The 20,008-nt window shown below is 52.2% G+C and overlaps 2 protein-coding genes across 2 annotated transcripts in view; both read right to left on the bottom strand.

Moving 5' to 3' along the window:
- Positions 1-594: 594 nt before the first annotated feature.
- Positions 595-6,567, bottom strand: GRWD1 (glutamate rich WD repeat containing 1). The gene is made up of 7 exons (XM_007168219.2): positions 6,338-6,567; positions 6,015-6,132; positions 5,699-5,861; positions 3,382-3,595; positions 3,109-3,251; positions 2,757-2,954; positions 595-1,616 (listed from the first exon to the last, which is right to left on the bottom strand). The coding sequence occupies exons 1-7, from the start codon at positions 6,522-6,524 to the stop codon at positions 1,299-1,301; spliced, it is 1,341 nt and encodes a 446-aa protein (XP_007168281.2). The 5' UTR covers positions 6,525-6,567; the 3' UTR covers positions 595-1,298.
- A 1,120-nt stretch (positions 6,568-7,687) lies between these two features.
- The window catches only part of GRIN2D (glutamate ionotropic receptor NMDA type subunit 2D), a 32,446-nt gene continuing 20,125 nt past the window's right edge, over positions 7,688-20,008 (bottom strand). Inside the window, exons 11-13 of the mRNA XM_057534392.1 lie at positions 10,562-10,749; positions 10,143-10,375; positions 7,688-9,973 (exon numbers count right to left, since the gene is read on the bottom strand). Coding sequence (XP_057390375.1) covers positions 8,642-9,973; positions 10,143-10,375; positions 10,562-10,749 — 1,753 coding nt within the window. The 3' untranslated portion in view covers positions 7,688-8,641. The remainder of the gene's footprint in view (positions 9,974-10,142; positions 10,376-10,561; positions 10,750-20,008) is intronic.

Raw genomic sequence — 20,008 nt, 5'->3', positions numbered from 1 at the left:
GTTTGGGCCGACGCGAGGCCTCTGTGGGTGCTGAGGTGCTGCGGCCTGTCCTCGGCCCCAGGGACCTTGTGCCGGGCGCCCGACCTCTGTGTCCACGGGAGGATCAGAGGCCTGGCCCAAGGGGGGGCAGGGGGTGGGGCCAGCTCCGAGCCGCAGAGGGAGAGCCAGGGAGGACGGCCAGGCAGGGCGGCTGGGCCTCGGCCCAAGCAGGCTGGAGAGGAGGCGGTGGCACAGGAAAGACACAGCGGGAGGGGGCACGGAGGCAGAGCTTGGGGGCCAGGAGATGCGGACACAGATGAGGGAGCAAAGCGATGGTGAGAAAGCGATCATGCGGGCAGTGGTGGAAAGACAAGAGACACGGGGGGCTCCCCGGTTAAACCTGAGGTGAAGCCTTAAAAGGTTGAGAGGCACACCTGAGATCCCCCCCAGAGACCTAGAGTGAGTTCCAGACGGAACAAGACATCGGGAAGGCAGGACCGGATAGCACCCAACCGGCTGGGGGTCGGACCCAGTGGCCTAGGGACAGCCGAGTGCCAGGTCCTCCCTCCTCCTCATGAGGCAGCGGCCAGAAGGACGAGTCTCACACACTCCAGGCCTCATTCTGGTCCTTTATTGCCCCTCAGGAGCCCCCGACTCTCCCCCCCTGCACGGTGCCTGCCTTTGGGAGGAGGGGAGAAGGCCCCACGAGGCCTCTCCCTGGGAAGTCGTGGCCAAACCCAGTTGGCAGGAAGACAAGGGCCGAATTCTGCTGCAGGAACCCACTCCTCGAATTTGGTCCAGCCACTGTAAAGCACTTGGGTTCCCTGGGGGAGGCCAGGGGCAGAGAGGTCAAAGGGTCACGCCAAGTGCTGCAGCTGACAAAGTCCACAGCAACACAGGCCACGCCAGGCCCGTCTGGGAAAAAGCCAATGGAGTCTTCTGACAGGTGGGGGGGGGGAGGGGGGTCACTGGGCTAAACCAAGGTTTTGGGCAAGAGGGATCACCAGAGTCAAACCCACTGGTCTTATAGGGCCATGGGTCAAACCCAGTCCTTTGGTTGGAGGAGTCGTGGGAGCAAACCAAGCCCTAGTTTTAGAGCCACGGATCAAACCATATCCTTTGGCAAGGGGGGCATCGGACCAAACCGAGTCCTTTCAAAGAACAATAAGTCAAACAGAATCCGTCACGGCAGCCAATGGGCCAAACTAAGTCCTTCTGGAGAAGCGCTGGCCAACAGATCTGAACGAGTCCCTTCCAGGGGAATGAACTTCAACTTCAGTCCCCAAGTGGAGGGCCAGATAGATGCGGCCTGGCCGGCCTCAGACGCTGATGGTGCGGAAGACGGTGAAGCCTGACTGGGCGGTGCTGACCAGGAGCCCGGGGCACTGCGGGTGCCAGTGCAGCTCCTTCAGGGCTGTCTCGCCCTGGTGCACGAACAACAGCTGCTGGGGGAGGTCTGCCAGCGCAGGGTCAGTCTCCGCGTCGCCGGCCTCAGGGTCCCGCTCCACCGCCAGGTCCCACTGTGTGATCTGGTTGTCTGCACCCGAGGCCGCGAAGACCCCACTGTCCTGGGGGTGCCACTCGACGGAGGTCACGGGGGCCACGTGCTGCTTGAAGGTGGCCACCGGGGAGCCAGACTACGGGAAGATGGGAGTCAGGGCCTCTGAGCCCCTCAGCCTGATGCCTGGGGTGACCCAGGCAGAGACCCCCCACCCCTCTCCAGCCTTAGGGTTCAACCAGGGCTCCACCCCTTGTGCCCCCCACAAACCCAGGTTCTCTGAAAGGGACAGAGCGCAAAGTACAGCAGGTAATAAAGGTGTGATGTCCCAGGGGCTGCTGGGAGTTGTGGTTTCACCTGCAAAGAAGCCCCTCCCAGCTCCAGGCCACAAAACCACAACACTTGCTCCTCCCTGGGCCTGCCTCAGTTTCCTTCCCTATAAAAGGAAGGCGTGGTTCCGCAAGTGCTCTGCCCGCTGATTCTAGAAGGCCTTAAAGGGGGCAGTGGCATGACTCCCAGGCTCCAGAGAGGCTGAGGCAAAGAACGACACTTTTACTAAAGCAAAGGTGCTGGTGGGGGTTGGGGTCTCTCTCGTTTGGAGAAGTGGTTCCAACATTCCAGTGGCCAATCCACTTTGGCCCTGTGACCTGGCCATGCACCTAACTGGGGGGCTGGAATCCATTTCTAGAAGCTTCCCCAGGGCTGATTCTGTAGAACTCATTACATTGGGGGGAGTAAAAAGATGATCCCGGGAAGGCCCAGAGGTGTATGAAGTCACGGCTTTGTCCAGGGGGAGGCCAAGAGCTGCAACTTCTCCTGCCTGGAGACCCTCTCAGCTCTGCAGTCAACGCTTAGCTAGGTGGTCACATCCTATCTGCTCCTGTCCCTTCTGGCCCTCAGTTCCCCCTCCCAAAATGAGTGAGCTGGGCTCTGTTCTCAGCTGATTCTACAAAATCCACGGAAAGAAAAACGACCGTCTTCTGAAGCCCTTGAGCCCCTGGGCAGCACGGCCGGCGCATGGCTCCCCGCGGGCAGATTAGAGCCGTAGTCTCCGCCACCCAGCCCCTTCCCTCGTGTCAGATCTCCAGATGGTAGAGGGAGCGACCCCACAGCAGCCCAAGCCTTCCTCTCGCGGAGCCTGTTTCCTCATCTGGACCCCAATTCACAGGGCCTTCCCAGTGCTGGTGTATAAACCATCTCGGGAGGGAAAACCCACAAATCCTAGTGGCCTCCGGTAGCAGGAGCTTCTCCCGCCCCAGGCGTCCAGCTGGGACAGTACCTTGAACTGCCGCAGGTCCCAGACCTTGAGGGCTCCGTCATCCCCGCCGCTGAGCAGGAAGGGCTCCCGGCGGCTCCAGCTGATGACATTGACATCCCCATCGTGGGCGGTGGCGGTGGTGAGCATGCAGGCCTTGCTGGGGGCTGCCCGGATGTCCCAGATGCGGATGGAGGCATCAGCTGAGCAAGAGGCAAATACCTGGACAAGGCAGAGTCTGAGGCACCCTGGTGTACCCCTGCCCCACTCTGGACACCGGGGTCCAGCGGTGGGCTACCCTCTCTTTTAGTGACCCCCTCATTAGGACCTGCCCCCCTCCCCACCCCAGGAATCCAGACCCCCAGCCCTCCCTCACCGTGTCCTCGGTTGGAGACCACTGCAGGTCCTCCACGGAGCGTGTGTGGCCCACGAATGGCCGCTGGTCCACGTGCCAGGAACCGCCGTCCGTAGGCGTCCAGAGGTGGATGTTCTTCTGACAGTCACCGGTCAGCAGGCGCCCTGCGAAGGGGAGTCAGGACACGACCCTGTCCCGCCCGGCCGCGGCTCACTCCCACCTTAGCACCCACCCCTGCTGTAGACCCTGCTCCTGCCCAGCCCTCAGGGCTAACTGCACACCCCAGGGACTCACCGGGCACACGAGGGGACCAGTCAAGTGCAAAGCCCTCGCCCATGTGGCCAGAGAAGGCGAAGATGGGCTTCACGCGGGCCTGCTCATCCCGGAGGAAGGTGGCTAGGGCCTGGGGGTCATCCACCACCTGCAGAAGCCGCCGCAGCGCAAACACCTCCACCTGGCCCTTCTCTGACCACACCCCAGCCACTGGCTCCTCACCCAGCCACGACACCTGCAGGGGAGGGAGAAGGGGAGAGGAGGTGAGAGGGACAGGAGGCTCCAGGTGGCGACCACAGCCCCAGAACCAGAACTGCAGCTCCTCAGACCCGCCCCCAACCCAGGGCTGGGACTACAACTCCCAGAAACCTTTGCGGGAATGGAATCACGGCCTGCAAGAGCAGCTTGGTACCCGGGACAACTACCCACCCTGCAGTAGAGATGATGGTTGGGGGAGGACAAAACTCCTTCCCGACTCCCAGGAATCGATGCTGTTATTCCACCAGCCCCCAGAAGTGTGTTCAGGCTCCTGGTCTCTGTAACCGTCTAAATGTAGGCTGCTCACAGGCCTGTCTCCGGATCTCTCTGCCTGTGTACCTTTGCTCACTAGGAGATCCTGTTCAGCCTCAAGGTTTCCAGTAGCCCCTAGCCCTGACCTCTCTCCTCAACTCCAGGATCACATCGAACTGACTGTTTAGACATCACAAGGCCAAAGCCAAGTTCCTAATTGCCCACTGCCACCTACTCTTCCTTGGAGGTCCCACCTTGGGCCCCAAACCGCAGGACTCATTCCCCACTTGTCTCTCCTTCCTCACACCCACCACCTATGCTGGCTCCACCCAAAATGCCACACTTCCAATCCTTTCTCAGTACCTCTGCTGCCGTCACTCATGTTACTACCGAAGTCACCCTTCTCTGCATTCCTGTACTGGCCTCCTCACAGGACTGTCCTTCTGCCCTTGCCTCCTTGCAGTCTATTCTCAATACAGCAGTAAGAGGGATCCCTTTAAAACACAAGTCAGATCCCAGCCATCTTTCGCTCTAAACCCTACAACGGTTCCCAATTTCTCCCCAAGTAAAAGCCAAGTCCTTACACTGGCCTACAAGGCCCTAAACAATGTCTCCTCCGTGCCCACCTGCCACACCCTGTCACTCTCCCCCTCATCCATTCAGCACTGTTCTCCCCAGCTTCCCTCAGAACTCCTCAGTTTGCCCCAGGGCCTTTGCACTTGTTATTTCCTTGCCCGCAAACCTCTTCCCACAGATATCCTTGCCTCACTCCCTCATTTCCTGCGGGTCTCTGTTCAAATGGCACCTTATCAGTGAATGCTTCCTTGACCACACTATTTAAAGAGGCAACCCCACTCCAAAAGACCCTAACTCCCTCACCTTGTTTCATTTTTCTCCACAACACTTAGCATCTTTGGACATATACACACATATGCTTAGTTTCTTCTTGTTCCCTTTCCCACTGGTATGTAAGTTTCAAGGAGCCAGAGACCTTTTGCACCCCGTTAACTCCCCACAGTCTAAAACAGTACCCAAGACATGGTAATACTTTAATGGAAATAATTCTCAAGAACTATGAGCCAAGCACTGCTCCAAGTACTATACACACAGCAACTCATTTAATTCTCACATCAACCTGATTAGAAGGGGTTGTAACTCTGAAGCACAAAAGTAACCCCCCAGCCCACAAGAGTCCCTGAGCAATAAGAGAAAACATATATCTCAAGTTACAGCCAAGTGCTGTTTCTAGACACCTGAATAACTTTCAGTTATTGAAATAACGCTTTATGTCATTTCAGTTTATCCTCACACCAGCCGCATCAGGTAAGCTTTGTGACTCTCACCGTTTTACAGGAGAGGAAAGAACATTAAAAAATACCTATTAAGAATCCGCCTTCCAATGCAGGGGACGCAGGTTCGATCCCTGGTCGGGGAACTAAGATCCCCGTGCCGCGGGGCAACTAAGCCCCCGCGCTTGCTCTATAGAGCCCACGCACCTCAACTAGAGAGCCCACCTGCCGCAACTACTGAGCCCGTGTGCTCTACAGCCCGCGCCACAACTAGAGAGGCCCTCGCACCACAATGAAGGATCCCGTGTGCCACAACTAAGACCCAACACAGCCAAATAAATAAGTAAATAAATAAATAATCAATTTGGTACAAATGATGCTTGCTGAAAAAAAACCCAACCCTATAGCATCTAGCACATACTGACAATTACCATAATATATAAAACTACGTGCCAGGTGCTTTTCTAAAAGCTGAAGGGCATGGGTGCGGGGGGGTGTGCTCCAGAGAACGCAGGGCAGGCTGCTGGTGCTGTATTTACCCGAACTCTGTTGATGCCGCCATAATGGGGCACCATCGCCAGCTCCAGCTGAGGCTTCCGCTCTTCTTCATCCTCTTCATCCTCCTCCTCCTCCTCCTCGTCACTGCTCTCAGATGGCGGGGGCTTTGTCCCATGCAGATTGTGCATCCTAAGTATCATCAATCTGGGGGAGGTGTGGCATGAATGAGGCACCGAGTGCCAGGATCCTTAGTAAGGAGGGTGGGAGGAGGCTGGAAACCCCGACTTCTAGGTCCCGAGGAAGAGAGAGCTGGTGGCTCGGGTCCCTGGTCCTGGGAAAACGTCAGTTCTTACTCACCTGTTGCTTTGGGCGCTCTCGGCCTGGGTCCCAGCACACAGATAAAGTGTAAGAGGAAGCTCGATCCGGTTGTCTCCCAGCTGATCCCGGACTATGTCGAAGCTGAGACAGGGGGCGCCTGGGGATGGACGGAGGAGTTGGAAAATTAGGATGGGGCAGAGGGATCTCAGTCCTCTTGAGCGTGATGTCAACCCTCTTACACCCCAATCTTCTCTTTCAGAGTGCCTCTTAAGTTAAAGGCTCAGGACCAACTCCCCCCTCAGGACCCAGGATTCCAGTCCCCTCCTTCCTCAGGACGCAGGAGTCCGGGTGCCCAGGCCTACCAGTCTGTGCTCGGTGGTACAGCACGTAGGCCTCCTCGTCCATGACCAGCTCCTCTCCTTCGCGCAGCGGGGGTCCCCGGCCGGGTAGGTAGACCTGGGCCGGGCCCTTGGACCCTGCGTCGTGGGACTCGGCGTCCATAGGCTCCCCGGTTTCACACGTGCGCCACCGACCGTTGCGCGCAGCCATCTTTGGGGCCTCCCGCCGCCGGCGCGAGGTAAGAGCGTCACTTCCGGGTCTCGCTTCCCTTCTTGTGAGGATCCTCCCTACTGCGCGGTTACCTTGGAAACCTCCTCGTTCACCAATTAGAGAGGGCAATGGGGAGAGGGGTGAAGAAGAGCTAAGGTAACTGCGTCCTGGCCTGGCTAGCGAGGCCTGCAGATCCGGGGAAACCATACCCTCCCCATGATTTTGGGGCGCTCTGCCGCAGAGCAGCGGCAAGGCCTCCTGGGAGTTGTAGTTCTGCAGGAGGCCTGTTTTCCCCATCAACTAGAGGAGCTCCAAGCCCCGACTCTCCCTTCCACCTTTGACTCCCAGTCCCTTCTTTCCACTTAATTAATTATTCGTGTATGCAAATAAGAGCCCTTACTGGCAAGGAGACTAGGTTTCTGCTCCCTGAGGACCCATAAAGCCGGTTTCTTCTCCCCTCCTTGTTATGAAGGCTTTAATTTACTTCAAAATGGTTAAGTGTAGACAGGATGATATGTGTAAATTAGCTGGTTGAATCTACCCTCTAGGGGCAGTCAGTTGCCTAACCAGGCGTTCACCTTGCAGCTCTGGTCAGCAAGCACTTAATCAGAAAGTCCACCCTCTGGAGGCAGCTATTAAAAGTGCTTCCGCTCTTTTTATTGCCCATCAGCACCAGAGGTTTGGCTAATTGGCATAATGAAATGTTAGAAATAGGTTCTCGTTGGTGAGATTAACGGAATTCAAGATACGTGGATTGACTGGGGTATAACAGACACCCTCCTCGCTTGCATGAACAGGATATTCAGAACCTAGCAAGCCTCATTACCTGTTGCCATAGGAATGGGACCCTAGACTTGATCCTAGAAAAGTTTTGATCCCAGATCTTTCTTGAGTTCTCTGTCCCCCTTCTCCTTCCACCTCAACCCCTTCTCAGCCATTCTCTTCTTAGGGTCTTTTCTCACTGCCTCTTTGAGTCTTTACCTCCCACATCCCTCCAGGGTCTCTCTTCTTGACGGAATTCTCTTTCTGCCCCCTCTTCCTCTATGGGACTTTTCTGTTTTTATTTCCTCCAGAGAAGCTTGAGGGGGACTAAGAGACAGACACGGAGCTCACACTGGGCTTGAGGAGGCATAAAAACATGGTTTATTCCAAACACTGCAATATGGGACAGGAGAGTGGGAAGAGAGCTTGGTGATGAGTGTGGACTCCCAGACCCCTCTCTTCCACAACCCAGCTCCAGACCCGGCTGGAGATCTGGGAAGAGGAGGCTTTTGAGGGTCTGCTGGGTCTTCACTGAAAGGTCACAAATAAGGGTTGGATTTGGAGAGCATGTGATTAGTGGCACCTGGGGCTGGTAGTGAGGTGCGACAGGGTGGGAAGTTTTGGCCTGATGGAGGTTGGGATCAACGCTGGGGCAGTGGAGGCGGGGCTTCCGTTGGGGGCGTGTGCTAGGTCGAAAGAGGGGAAAGCTACCGCGGGTGGAAAAGGAGAAGGGGGTGTCACGGTTTGACGTCGAGGGGCAGAGTCTGGTCGGGGCACGGTCTGGGGCTCGGGTCACAGTTTGGGGTCAGGGGTCACAGTCTGGGGTCGGATGACCATTTTTAGGGGTCGGAAGTCACAGTCTGGGGTCAGGGGTTTCTGTGTGGCGGGGGCCAAGGTCTGGGGTCACAGTTTGGCGAACGCGTCTCACAGTTTTGAGTCCCGATGGATGAAAGGTTAAAAACGGGCTTCCCCGGAGGCGTGGCTGGGGCCGGGGAGCTGCACAGTGATGTGGGGGCCACGGCCCCAGGCGTGGGGGAGGGACGCGGGCGTGGCGTGACCCCACCACCTCCTGCCCCATCTGGTGACGTTAAAAAGCCCTTGTCGGGTTTAAAAAAAAAGTCCAGTGGGCTCCGAGACCCCATCCCCTTGCTCCCAGGCTGGGTGAGATTTGAGGGACCAAATCCCCCCCGGCTCGAGGTGCCCCCGTAGCGAGGGGCGCAGGACGCTGCTCCAGGCGGGGTCCGGCCAGTTCCATTTCCTTCCTTCCCAACCCGTGAGGGTCCTGTCCACTGCGCGTGCCCCCTCGGGCTGTGGCCTGCGCTGACCGAGGGGGCGGCGGGGCCCCCCAGGCCGCGTCATACCTCGGACTCGAGGCTGGAAAAGTGCGCCGAGCCCCGGCGGGTACCCAGGTCCCCGCCCCGGTGTCTCCGGTGGGGCGCGGCGGGCAGCGGCGGCCCCCAGTGCGCGGCATGCGGGCACCGGCGCGCGTGGCGGGAGGGCCCGGTGAGCCTGCGCGCGGGGGCGGCGCGGGGACACGAGCTGAGGTCCTCGAGCGATCGCGAGGTGGGCGCGGGCGGCGGGAGGTCCCAGCCCCCCGCTGCGCGCCGGTGCCGGTGGTGGTGCGGCGCGGCAGCTGCGGGCGCGCGGTGCGAGGCCCGTGGGCGGTGAGGATGTGACCGCGGGCACCCGCAGCGGGCCCGGCGCCGGGGCGGGGGCCCCGCGGCCCAGGGCGGGGGCGGCGGCGCCCACCAGCCGCCGTCCAGGCCGTCGTGTGAGCAGCTGAGATGGCGCGGAGGCGGCAGCAGCTCCAGGCTGGCGCAGTGGCGACAGTGCCAGGCGGCGGGGCCGCTGCGCGGGGGCAGGTAGTCCCAGCTGCCGGCGCGCCAGCCCCCGAGCTTGTCGACCGACCAGTAGCGGCCAGGCGGCGGCCCGAGACGCTCGGCGTACGGGTAGGGGAAGTCGGCGAACCACCAGGGCTCCAGGCCGCCCAGCGACGCGCCGCCCAGGCTCTCCGAGTCCTCCGAGTCCGACGGCGACGGCTCTAGGTCAAGGTAAGGACAGGGGGGCGGCGCGGCGCGGCACGGGGGTGGCGCGGCCTGGACTCCGCCGCCCGCGCCCCCCGCACCGCCCGCGCCCCCCGCGCCGGGGCCCAACAGGGGCTGGCTCTCGGGGTCCGAGCGCGGCCAGCGCGTGGGCGCCGGCGGGCTCTCGTCCTCGAAGGCCAGGCGGCAGAGCGGCGGCCCGACGGCTGTGGCCGCGGCGGCCGGGGGCGCGGGCGGCGACGGGAAGCCAGGGAAGCCGCCGGCGGGGGGCTCGGCCGGCTCTTTGTCGCGCACGATGGCGAAGTAGGAGGGCGGCGGCTTCTGCGGGGGCTGTGTAGCCGGCGGCGATAGCGGGCGCCCAGTTGCGCCCCGGGGCGCGACGCGCGCCTCGCCCACGCCCAGGCCCTGCGGCTCGATGGGGCCGTAGTAGCGGTGGAAGCCGTCGGCCAAGCTCGCGCCGCCCGGCGGCCCTGCACCTTTGGCGCGGCGCCAGCGGTCCACAGTGGCGCGCTCGCGGGGCATGAAGGGCGCGGGGCCGGGAGCGGGCCTCGCCGCCGGGTATACCGGGCTGGGCAGCGGCTGCGGCGGCGGCGGGGGCTTGGCGGGCGGCGGGGCAGCCTCCGCGCTGCAGCAGCTGTACATGCCCTGCGGGGGTCGCGGCAGAAGCCCGGTCAGCGCGGGATGCTTCGGACGACCTGCCTTCCCTCCGTTCCTCCCTCCTCTCCAGCACCTCGAGCCAGCTCCCTTCCATCTCTAGGCCTCCCTGCCTGTTTCCTCCCATCTCTCCCCCTCCGCCTCCCTCTCTCCCTCATACCCTGGAGAAGGCCAGCAGGAAATCCATGCGATGGGTGGGCCCCAGGCAGTGCCGCAGGCGCCAGTACACCAGGTGCTCCCAGGCGAAGACCAGCAGGGAGAGGCCCATGGCAACCAGGAGCATGTAGAAGACGCCCGCCATGTTGTCGATGTCCAGCTTGCTGCTCATCACCTCGATTTTGTCATTGTGGCAGATCCCCGAGAGCCACAGCCGCTCCAGCATCTCGATCTCATCTGGGGACAGGAAGGTGGGAGGTCACCTTCCGTGGGCACCCTCTGAGGACCCTCCCCTCTGATATAGGAGTCTAGGTCCTCAGACCCTGGTGTCCTGGTCCTCACCCCCTCCTTCCCCAGTACCCAGGGGTCTTTGCCTCCCCTCCCTTCCCCACCCCCTGTAGGCATCTCTGCGTGCAGCCGCACCATCCCCCAGGAACTGCAGCAGTGCCAGGTCGATGGGCCGCTTCCAGCGGGAACCCTTGTGCAGGGCGATGCCGTAGCCTGTGGTGGCAAAGACCTTGCCCGAGCCGATGGTGACGAGCTTGCAGCCCTCATCTTTGCGGGCCATGTAGTTGAGCACAGCCGCGTCGTAGATGAAGGCGTCCAGCTTCCTGCCGGCAGGGGCATGAAGGGCAGGGTCAATTCCACCCAGATATCCGAATGGGCAACCCAGAATCCCTCTACCTCCTAACCTCCAACTGCTCCAGATTCTAACTAGTGGTGAACTTCTCAGTAAGTCACTGCACCTTTTTGTGCCTCTGTTTAAACATCTGTCAAATGGGGACAGCGGCAATACCTCCCTTCCAAGGTTGTTGCACGGATAGCCCTCGGAGCAAAGGAAGTGCCAGAGAAGTGTTAGCTGTGACTGTTAATGAAATAACTACTGGTTCAATCCTTACTGGAACCTTCCAGAGAAGGTCCCGTATACTCCTCCATTTTAAAGAGGAGGACTGAAGCTCAGAAAGGAGAATCAGGGCTTCCCTGGTGGCGCGGTGGCTGAGAGTCTGCCTGCCAATGCAGGGGACACGGGTTCGAGCCCTGGTCTGGGAGGATCCCACGTGCCGCGGAGCAACTGGGCCCGTGAGCCACAACTACTGAGCCTGCGCGTCTGGAGCCTGTGCTCCGCAACAAGAGAGGCCGCGATAGTGAGAGGCCCGCGCACCGCGATGAAGAGTTGCCCCCGCTTGCCGCAACTGGAGAAAGCCCTCGCACAGAAATGAAGACCCAACACAGCCATAAATAAATAAATAAATACTTAAAAAAAAAAAAAAGAAAGGAGAATCATACAAATAATAATAGTGTTAATGATGACTTCTGCTGTTCCAGGCACTGTTCTATCTACTGTAGTAACTCCATTCTCTCAACACTCCTATGAGGTAGAAACTATTATCTCCATTATTCAGACCGGGGAAACGCAGGCCCAGACATGTATCTTAATTTGCTTGGGTTCTCCCTCTAGGCCCTAATATCTACAATTTGGTGGGAAGATAAGCACGGATACGGAATTAGTAGTTCTCACTGATGAATACATTGTGGCACTCGCCACATGTCACTTCCTTCCCAACTGCTGCCATTTTACATTTATCTCTGCGATGATTTGATTAATCTCAGCCTCTCCTACCACAATGCAAGCCCCTCTAGGGCAGGATCCAAGACCATCACGTTCTAGGCTGTGACCCAGCAGTTCCTGACACATACAAGGTGGTCGTAAATATTTGCGGAGTAAATGAATGAATGGATAAAGGAATCCACACTTCTGTGGATTACACACTGTGTAACTATCCTATGACATAAGATAAGTATTCATGATCTGACCTGTGAAGATATCCAGGGTGTATAAATGAGAAAAAAAAAACCACTAGTCCCGGAATCCTAGATAGAATATAGCTCCATAGTTATTTTGTGGGGTGAAATTTTGGTCATCTTAATTGTAGACACCAGACTAGTTCTTAGAGGGAGGTATCTGTCTTTTCTAGTCCAACATTGTCAAAAAGAACATTCTGGGATGATGGAAATGTCCCATCTGCGCAGCCCAACATGGCAGCCACCATGGCTCTGGAGCACTTGAAATGTGATCAGTACGACAAAGGGATGTAACTTTAAATTGTATTTAATTTTAATTAATTAAATTAATTTTTTTTTTGCCACGCCAAGGCATGTGGGATCTTAGTTCTCCGACCAGAGATTGAACCCGTGCCCCCTGCATTGGAAGCACGGAGTCTCAACCACTGGACCTCCAGGGAAGTCCCTAATTTAAATTTAAATAGTCTTGGACAGCTCAGGTCTGGGGAAAACAAGAGACATCAAGGCATGTGGCTGGATGCTTGGTGAGGAGAAGGCAAAGGGTCTTCCTGACATGAATACATCACCTGGAGTCTTGAGTTGTTTGCCTGTCTGTTGATGTGAAAACCTCTGTGTCCCCAAACTTTCAGTGAAGCCCTGTCCACACACTCACATAAGCACATATAAATGCCTTGTGCGCATGGTTGGTTGCATACAAATTAAGGAAAAGGACAGACCTAGTCCTTGCACCCCAAAAGGGGAGACAGAGAGAGGATTCCCCAGATAGAATGGATCCAGCTGAAGCAACAACTTGGGGTGGGGCAAAGAATTCAAAGCTGTGGAACGTGGGGAGGGCATTCGCCGCCCCGTAGTTGGAGAATGGGGTTTGAATTCATCTTATACAGATCCTAACAGGCAGGGAGAGCCCAGCTGACATCTGGAAACATACACAGTACATAGGCAAGAAAAATACCGCACTACCTGCGGGCACTGCTGCCTTGTAGGCAAACTGTAATTTCTCTCGAGGTGTCTCTTTGTTTAGGAAAATGCCCTTGGGGGCGAAAGGTGAATTGTTTAAGGTGTTTAAGTGGGAAGAACTCGGAGTTTCCTGAGTCGGGCCAAAGAGGAGGGATGGAGGCACTGGGGACTAGATGGAAGGAGGGTCTTTAGGGGTCCTGGGAGGGGGGCGTGTACAGGGGAGAGGTATTGGAGGAAAGAACGGAGAAGTATTTTAGAGCCAACAATCAAGACTTCCAGTGGTGGGAAGGTGAGCAGGGCTTTCAGGAAGAGAGGAGCTGAGAATCTGCTTTGAATTTAATCGTTTGCTCAGTTATTCTGGGATATAATGCCTGCCTCTTTCCCCACCTCCTTACTACCTACCCACCCCCTACATTGATCCTAAACCTCTAGTAAAACTCAGCCATGTCCGCCAGCCTTTTTTTGGGAAAAATAAAAATTCCCACCCTGTTGCTAGAGGAATCTTGACATTTGAGTCAGCTCCCGTCCCTCCTCGGCTCCCGTCCGTCCTCAGTTCACTGCACTTCGCAGGCTTACCCCTCTGCCTTGTTACCCCTCTGCCTTGTCTCCCATGCACGCCTCCCTCACCAAGTCTGCTCCAGCTACCCTGGGCTTTGTGCAGTTCCTGGATTGCTCCAGTCTGCTCCTGCCTCAGGGCCTTTGCACTGGCCATTCTCTCTGCTGGAATAATATCCTTCTCCCAGATAGCCGCCTGGCTGGCCCCCTCACCTCCTTCAAGTGTTTGCTCCAAAGGCACCTTCCCTGGTACACTGTTTAATACTGCAACCTGTAGCCTCCTTCCTGGGTCTCCCAAACTCTCTCACCCTGCCCTATTTTTGTCCATAGCACTTACCTCCTTGTAACTATAAAATGTTTTTAGTTATTAGCTTTATCATTCATCTCCCCGCCGCCGCCCCCCCCCCACACACTGGAATTTAAGTTCCGTGAAGGAGCAGACGTTGCTTGCCCGGCTCACTGCTGTATCCACAGGGTCTAAAACAGCACCTGGCATACAACACATGCTTAATAAAGAGGGGTTGAATGAATGAATTCAGGCTGGTTTGAGACCAGCATTCTGTGTGCCAATCACTGGAGCTGAGAGGTAAGATTTCATTAATAGGGAAAAGATGCCAAGAGGCTTTCCTCCATGGAAAACGCAAGAGAACAGTGTGTACTTTCAGTGAGGAATGTATAAAGATGTGTGTGTATACATGGTTGAATTGATCTAGAAAAAATGAAAAATAATGCTTCCTTTAGGGAAAGGGGGACTTGATGTTTCCTTTTCGGCCCTCGTAAGTGAGTGAGAAATTGAACCTCTCCCATGGAATGGGCTTCCAGAACTGGCTGGGAGAAGCTGTGTTTCTTTCTTTCTTTTTAAGAGATGCATTTCCTTTCTCTTCCTGTGAGGTTGCTTGCCCTCAGTGGTAGGGTAAGCCCACATTTGGAATGTGAGCTAGCCAAAGCCATGAGGCTGCCAATCCCTTGTACCTCTCTGTAAGGATGGAATTTTCTAGTGTTGTTCAAGGTGGTAGCCACTAGCCACAGGTGGCCATTTGAATTCCAATTTTAATTAAAATTTAAAATTCAGTTCTGTAGTTACACCAACCTCATCTCCAGTGATTGAGAGCTGTTGGCTACCATACTGGACTGCTCACATCTTGAACATTTCCATCATTGCAGAAGGGGCTGTAGGAGAGCGCTGCTCTAGACACACATGTGTCTGTCTTCCAGACTAGAATGGAAGTGCTAGGAGAACAGAGACTTTGATTTGTTCACTGCTATACCCTCAGTGCCTAGCCCAGTGTCTGGTGCAAGAAGACCTTAATAAACATTTATTGGATACATGAATGAATGAATGAATGAGTGCCTTTTAACTTGCATATGGTTAATGGTATCTTGCCAGGGAGATCATGATTCATTATTTGTTTTCTTCTTTGGTCCTCTCTATTTTAAAAACATATATATACTATGTCTACATATACAAATATATACATATATATGTGTATATATATATATGACTAACCCAGGAAAAGAGACCAAAAAATACTGACATTGGGGATTCCCCAACAAAAATGGTCCAGACAGCTCACCCTACAGTGAAGTTCACAGTCAACAACCCTGCTTATGTGCTCACAGACCCACCACTTCCAGAATTTTGGATGCCCACTCCCAAATATGAACTGACTATTAAGGATTACTAGACATCAGATAAAGGCTCTAACAAGAAAGATAGAAACAAGGAATGGCCCAGGTTCAATCCCTGGTTGGGGAGCTAAGATCCTGCAAGCTGTGTGGCACGGCAAAAAAAAAAAAAAAAAAGAAAGAAAGATAGAAACAAAACAAATAGGAAGTGGGGGGGGGGGGAACTTGGAGGAAACATGCAGACATGCAGAGAGTAGAAGATATAAAAAAAAAAAAGAAAAACCCAACAACTATCATTAATATCATCAGAGAAACAAGACAAGATACTGCAGCTTTGAACCATGAATAGGATATTATAAAGTAGGATACTACAGAATAATACTATAAAATTTACAAAATACCATAAAAATTCAGAGATCAAAAAAGAGTTCTTAGAAATCAAAAATATACTAGCAGAAGTGATAAAGCTTAATACAAGAGTGGGAGATAATATTAAGAAAATCTCCCAGGGAGTAGGGCAGAACGAGAAAGAGTTAAAAAAATAAGAGAGAGAATAAAAGAAATGGATAGTCCAGGAAGCCCAATGTCAAGTTAATAAGAGTTCTAGAAAGAAAAAACAGAAATGGAAGGAAGAGGCGAACTGTAATTGAAAGAATTCAAGAAAATTTCCCAGAATGAATGACCTCAGGATACGACTGAAAGGTCCAGTCATAGAAAATAGAAAAAGAAGACACATGAAAATAGATGAAGACACATTGCTGAGAACTGTCAGCACACTGAGAAAACAGATGAAGACACATTGCTGAGAATTGTCAGCACACTGAGGACAGGGAAAAGAAAAACGGGTCACATACAGGGCTTAGGAATCCAAATGACTGGATTTTTCAACAATAACACTGGAAATTAGAAGACAGTGGAGTGATGCCTTCAAAATTCTGGAGGAAGATGATCTCCAGCCCAGAATTTTATACCCAGCCAGATGGCCCATCAAGAGTAAAGATGTTTTCATGTATGCAATGTCTCCAAAATGTATCTCCCATGTGCCTTTTGTCAGGAAGCTCAAAAGAACAAGGGAGCAAAACACAGGAAGAGTAAGAAATGGGATACAACAGGATCCGAACCAGGAAGAAGGTGATGGGATCAAGATGGCGGCTATGTTCCAGACTGGAGCAGGTCAGAGGCCATGTGAGAAACTTCTTTAATAAGATGAAATTAATGGAGTACCTGATGCATCTGAACACATGAAGAAGAGATTCATATAGTTAGTGGAGAACTTGGATTTGAATTAGTTAAGCACAAGGAAAACTCAGCCACTAGGCAATTGAAAAAAAAAAAGACAATATTAACGCCAGGAAAAACAAAGAATTGTGTAGGAGAGGAAAGGAATCATGGTTTACTATGTGTGGCATCTATGGGAGCATTTACACAGTCAACAAGTAAACACTGAATATTCATCTAGCCAGAATCACAATGTGGGAGCTTGGAATAATTTAAATAACAGTATGAGTATGTGTCTTCCATAGTGAGAAGTGAAAGGAAAATGCCTAAAATTGAAAAATCAAGAGGTAGCCATAGAGACATGGTATTTTGAGACAGGGAGGTAAATAGCAAAATGATACAATAAATGAGGTGAAAGCAGATTCCTCTGAGGTGGGAGAAATGGAGGGTAAAGAGATGGGGGACCATTGGTGGTTTTCATTTTCTAAAAAAATCTTGTATTTGATTCTTCAAACTATGTGGATGTATAACTCTGATAAAAATTGGATGAAAAATTAGGGAAAAAATGTAAAAAGGAATACCAGGGAGAAAAAGAATTCAGCAGAAGCAGGAAATCAGAGCAAGAGGTGACAGTGAGAAACATGGGTATCCTTTGTGAACCTACAAAGCTTCTGGGTGAGGGGCACAAGGAGGGTGATTCTGGGTTTCTCGCTGGGCAAGTGAGGTTATGTAGTACAGTGGTTGAGAGGTTGGACTGAGAATCAGACTGCCAGGGTTCAAATCCCAGCTCTGCCCCTCACCAGCTGTAGGGTCTTGCTCTGCGTTTGTCTTCTCATCTATAAAATAGGAATAATAATATTCACCTATAAAGAGTTGTGGGTTGAATTGTGTTCCCCAGCATTTATACATTGAAGTCCTATCCCAGTGCCTCTGAATGTGCTCTTAATCAGAGAAAGAGTCTTTACAGTGGTGATCAAGTTAAAATGAGGTCATCAAAGTGGACCCTGATCCAGTATGAATGGTGTTCTTATAAAAAGGGGGGAATTTAGATACAGAGACATGCACAAAGGGAAGATGATGTGAAAAGACACAGGAAGAAGATGGCCATCTATAAAGCCAAGGAGAGAGTCCTGGGACAGATCATTCCTTCACAGCCCTCAGAGGGAACCAAGGAGGACTTCTAGCCTCCAGAGCTGTGAGACAATAAATTTTTGTTATGGTAGCCCTAGCAAACCGATAATGAACTTAAATGAGAACAGAACTTGATGTATAATAAACACTATAGTAAATTAAAAAGGTATGGGAATGATACCAAGCCTTGGCAAGCATGTGGAACAAATGGAACTTTCCTGCACTGCCTATGAGAGTGTAAACTGGTACAACCACTTTGGAAAAAGTCTGGCAGTATCTTTTGAAGCTAAGCAGACACCTCCCTGTGACCTAGCAGGTCCACCTGTGGGAATTTACCCAAGAAAAATGAATGTATATGTCCTCCAAACACTTGTACAAGAATCTTCATAGTAGAATATTCACAATGGCCAAACACTGGAAACAACCCAAATGTTCACCAATCAGGAGAGTGGAAGAATTCTGATATATTACTCTATTGGTATACTCAATGGAATACTGCAGTGAGCAAACTTGGTAGTAGCGTTGGATGAAGCAAGCTGGACACAAAAACTATTATATACACTGTTATATATACACTGTTTGATTCTGTTTATGTAATATTCAATGAACCAGGCAAAACTAATTTACAGTGATAATCTATGGTGACTGGAAGGGCAGAGGGGAACTAGAAATTTTCCATGCCTTAACCTGGGTATGGTCACATGAACGTATAGCTGATCAATGAACCGCACACTTAAGATCTGTATATGGTGGGATGTAAACTGGTGCAGCCACTATAGACAACAGTATGGAGTTTCCTTGAAAAGCTAAAAATAGAGCTACCATATGATCCAGCAATCCCACTCCTGGGCACATATCCAGAAAAGACAAAAATTCGAATTTGAAAAGACACATGCATTCCAGTGTTCACAACAGCACTATAAACAAAAGCCAAGACATGGAAGCATCCTAAATGCTCATCGACAGATGAATGGATAAAGAAGATGTGGTATGTATGTGTGTATACACACACACACATAATGGAATATTATTCGGCTATAAAAAAGAATGAAATGATGCCATTTGCAGCAACTTGGATGGACCTAGAGATTATCATAATAAGTGAAGTAAGTCAGACAGAGAAAGGTAAATATCCTATGATATCACTTATATGTGGAAACTAAAAAAATACAGGGGACTTCCCTGACGGTCCAGTAGTTAAGACTTCGCCTTCCAATGCAGGGGGTGCGGGTTCAGTCCCTGGTTGGGAAGTTAAGATCCCACATGCCTTGAGGCCAAAAAACCAAAACATAAAACAGAAGCAATACTGTAACAAATTCAATAAAGACTTTAAAAATGGTCCACATCAAAAAAACTTTTAAAAAAATAAAAATGAACTTATTTACAAAATAGAAGTAGACTCACAGACATAGAAAATAAACTTATGGTTACCAAAGGGGAAAGCAGGTGAGGGATAAATTAGGAGTTTGGAATTAGCAGATACACAGTACTATATATAAAAGAGATCGACAAGGGCCTACTGTATAGCACAGGAATTATATTCGTATCTTGTAATAACCTATAATGGAAAAGAATCTGAAAAAATCATATATATATATATATATATATATATATATATATATGAATCACTTTGCCGTACCCCTGAAACTAACCCATTATAAATCAACTATACTAGTATACATACATATTTATACACATAGGTAATACATAGATAGAGAGACCACATCAAAGTTCCCTTGGAGGAAATGGTGGCCACTTTAACATGAGACCGACCCCCATGTTACAAGGAGATAGGAGGTGGCTTAGCAGAGAGACTTTTTTTTTTTTTTTTTTTACAATTCCTGTATCTATGGCTCCTCTGTGCTCAGAATGTGAGTTGGGGACCCCTTGAAATGGCCTCTGCTGTGTTCCAATAAAATTTTATTCACAGACAAAAAAAATTTAAAAAAATAAATCGATTATACTCCAATAAAAAAGAAAAAGGTCTGTGTATGTTACAGTAGCTCAATTAAAAAAAAGATGCAATATAAAAAGACACCGGATGAAGCCTCAAGCTCTTCTTATTAAGGGCTGGGATTGTGGCTGACATTTGGATGAAAAGAAAACTACAGGTATCCCTCCTTCTTTGAACCCAGGGGTGGGATAGATTTGGATTCATTTTTTTGAGACGGGGCTGGCCTCCCTTGCTGGTCACACTCTCACTGCTCTCCAAAACTCAGGAACCAAGTAGATGTGGGACATGAGGGTCCTACCCTTACCCAAGTCTTGGAATTCTTGCTCTCCAAACGTAAGGATGAGATAGACTGGGAATGTGAGGGTTCCCTGTAGAAGTAAAAAAAAAAAAAAGAGGAAGGCAATTCCCCTGCCTCCCGAGGAAGGCGTTTGGTACTTGTGAAGTAAGGGGGGGCGGGGATGAGTCAGCTGGCTGGCTGGGGAGGATACTCTGGGGGTGAGTAAGGACGTGAAAATTCCCAGGGGGGTGGGGAGGTGGCCAGAGCCCTTTTATGTTTGTTTCATGGTCATAACCTTCACTATGAAACTTTTGGCATTTAGATGCTGTAGACCCGGGCTGCCCCAATT

The sequence above is a fragment of the Balaenoptera acutorostrata genome, chromosome 19, assembly GCF_949987535.1.
Source record: "Balaenoptera acutorostrata chromosome 19, mBalAcu1.1, whole genome shotgun sequence".
In the NCBI taxonomy this organism is placed as follows: Eukaryota; Metazoa; Chordata; class Mammalia; order Artiodactyla; family Balaenopteridae; genus Balaenoptera; species Balaenoptera acutorostrata.
The sequence above is the reverse complement of the archived record's forward strand: the minus strand, read 5'-3'. Positions and strand labels throughout refer to the sequence as shown.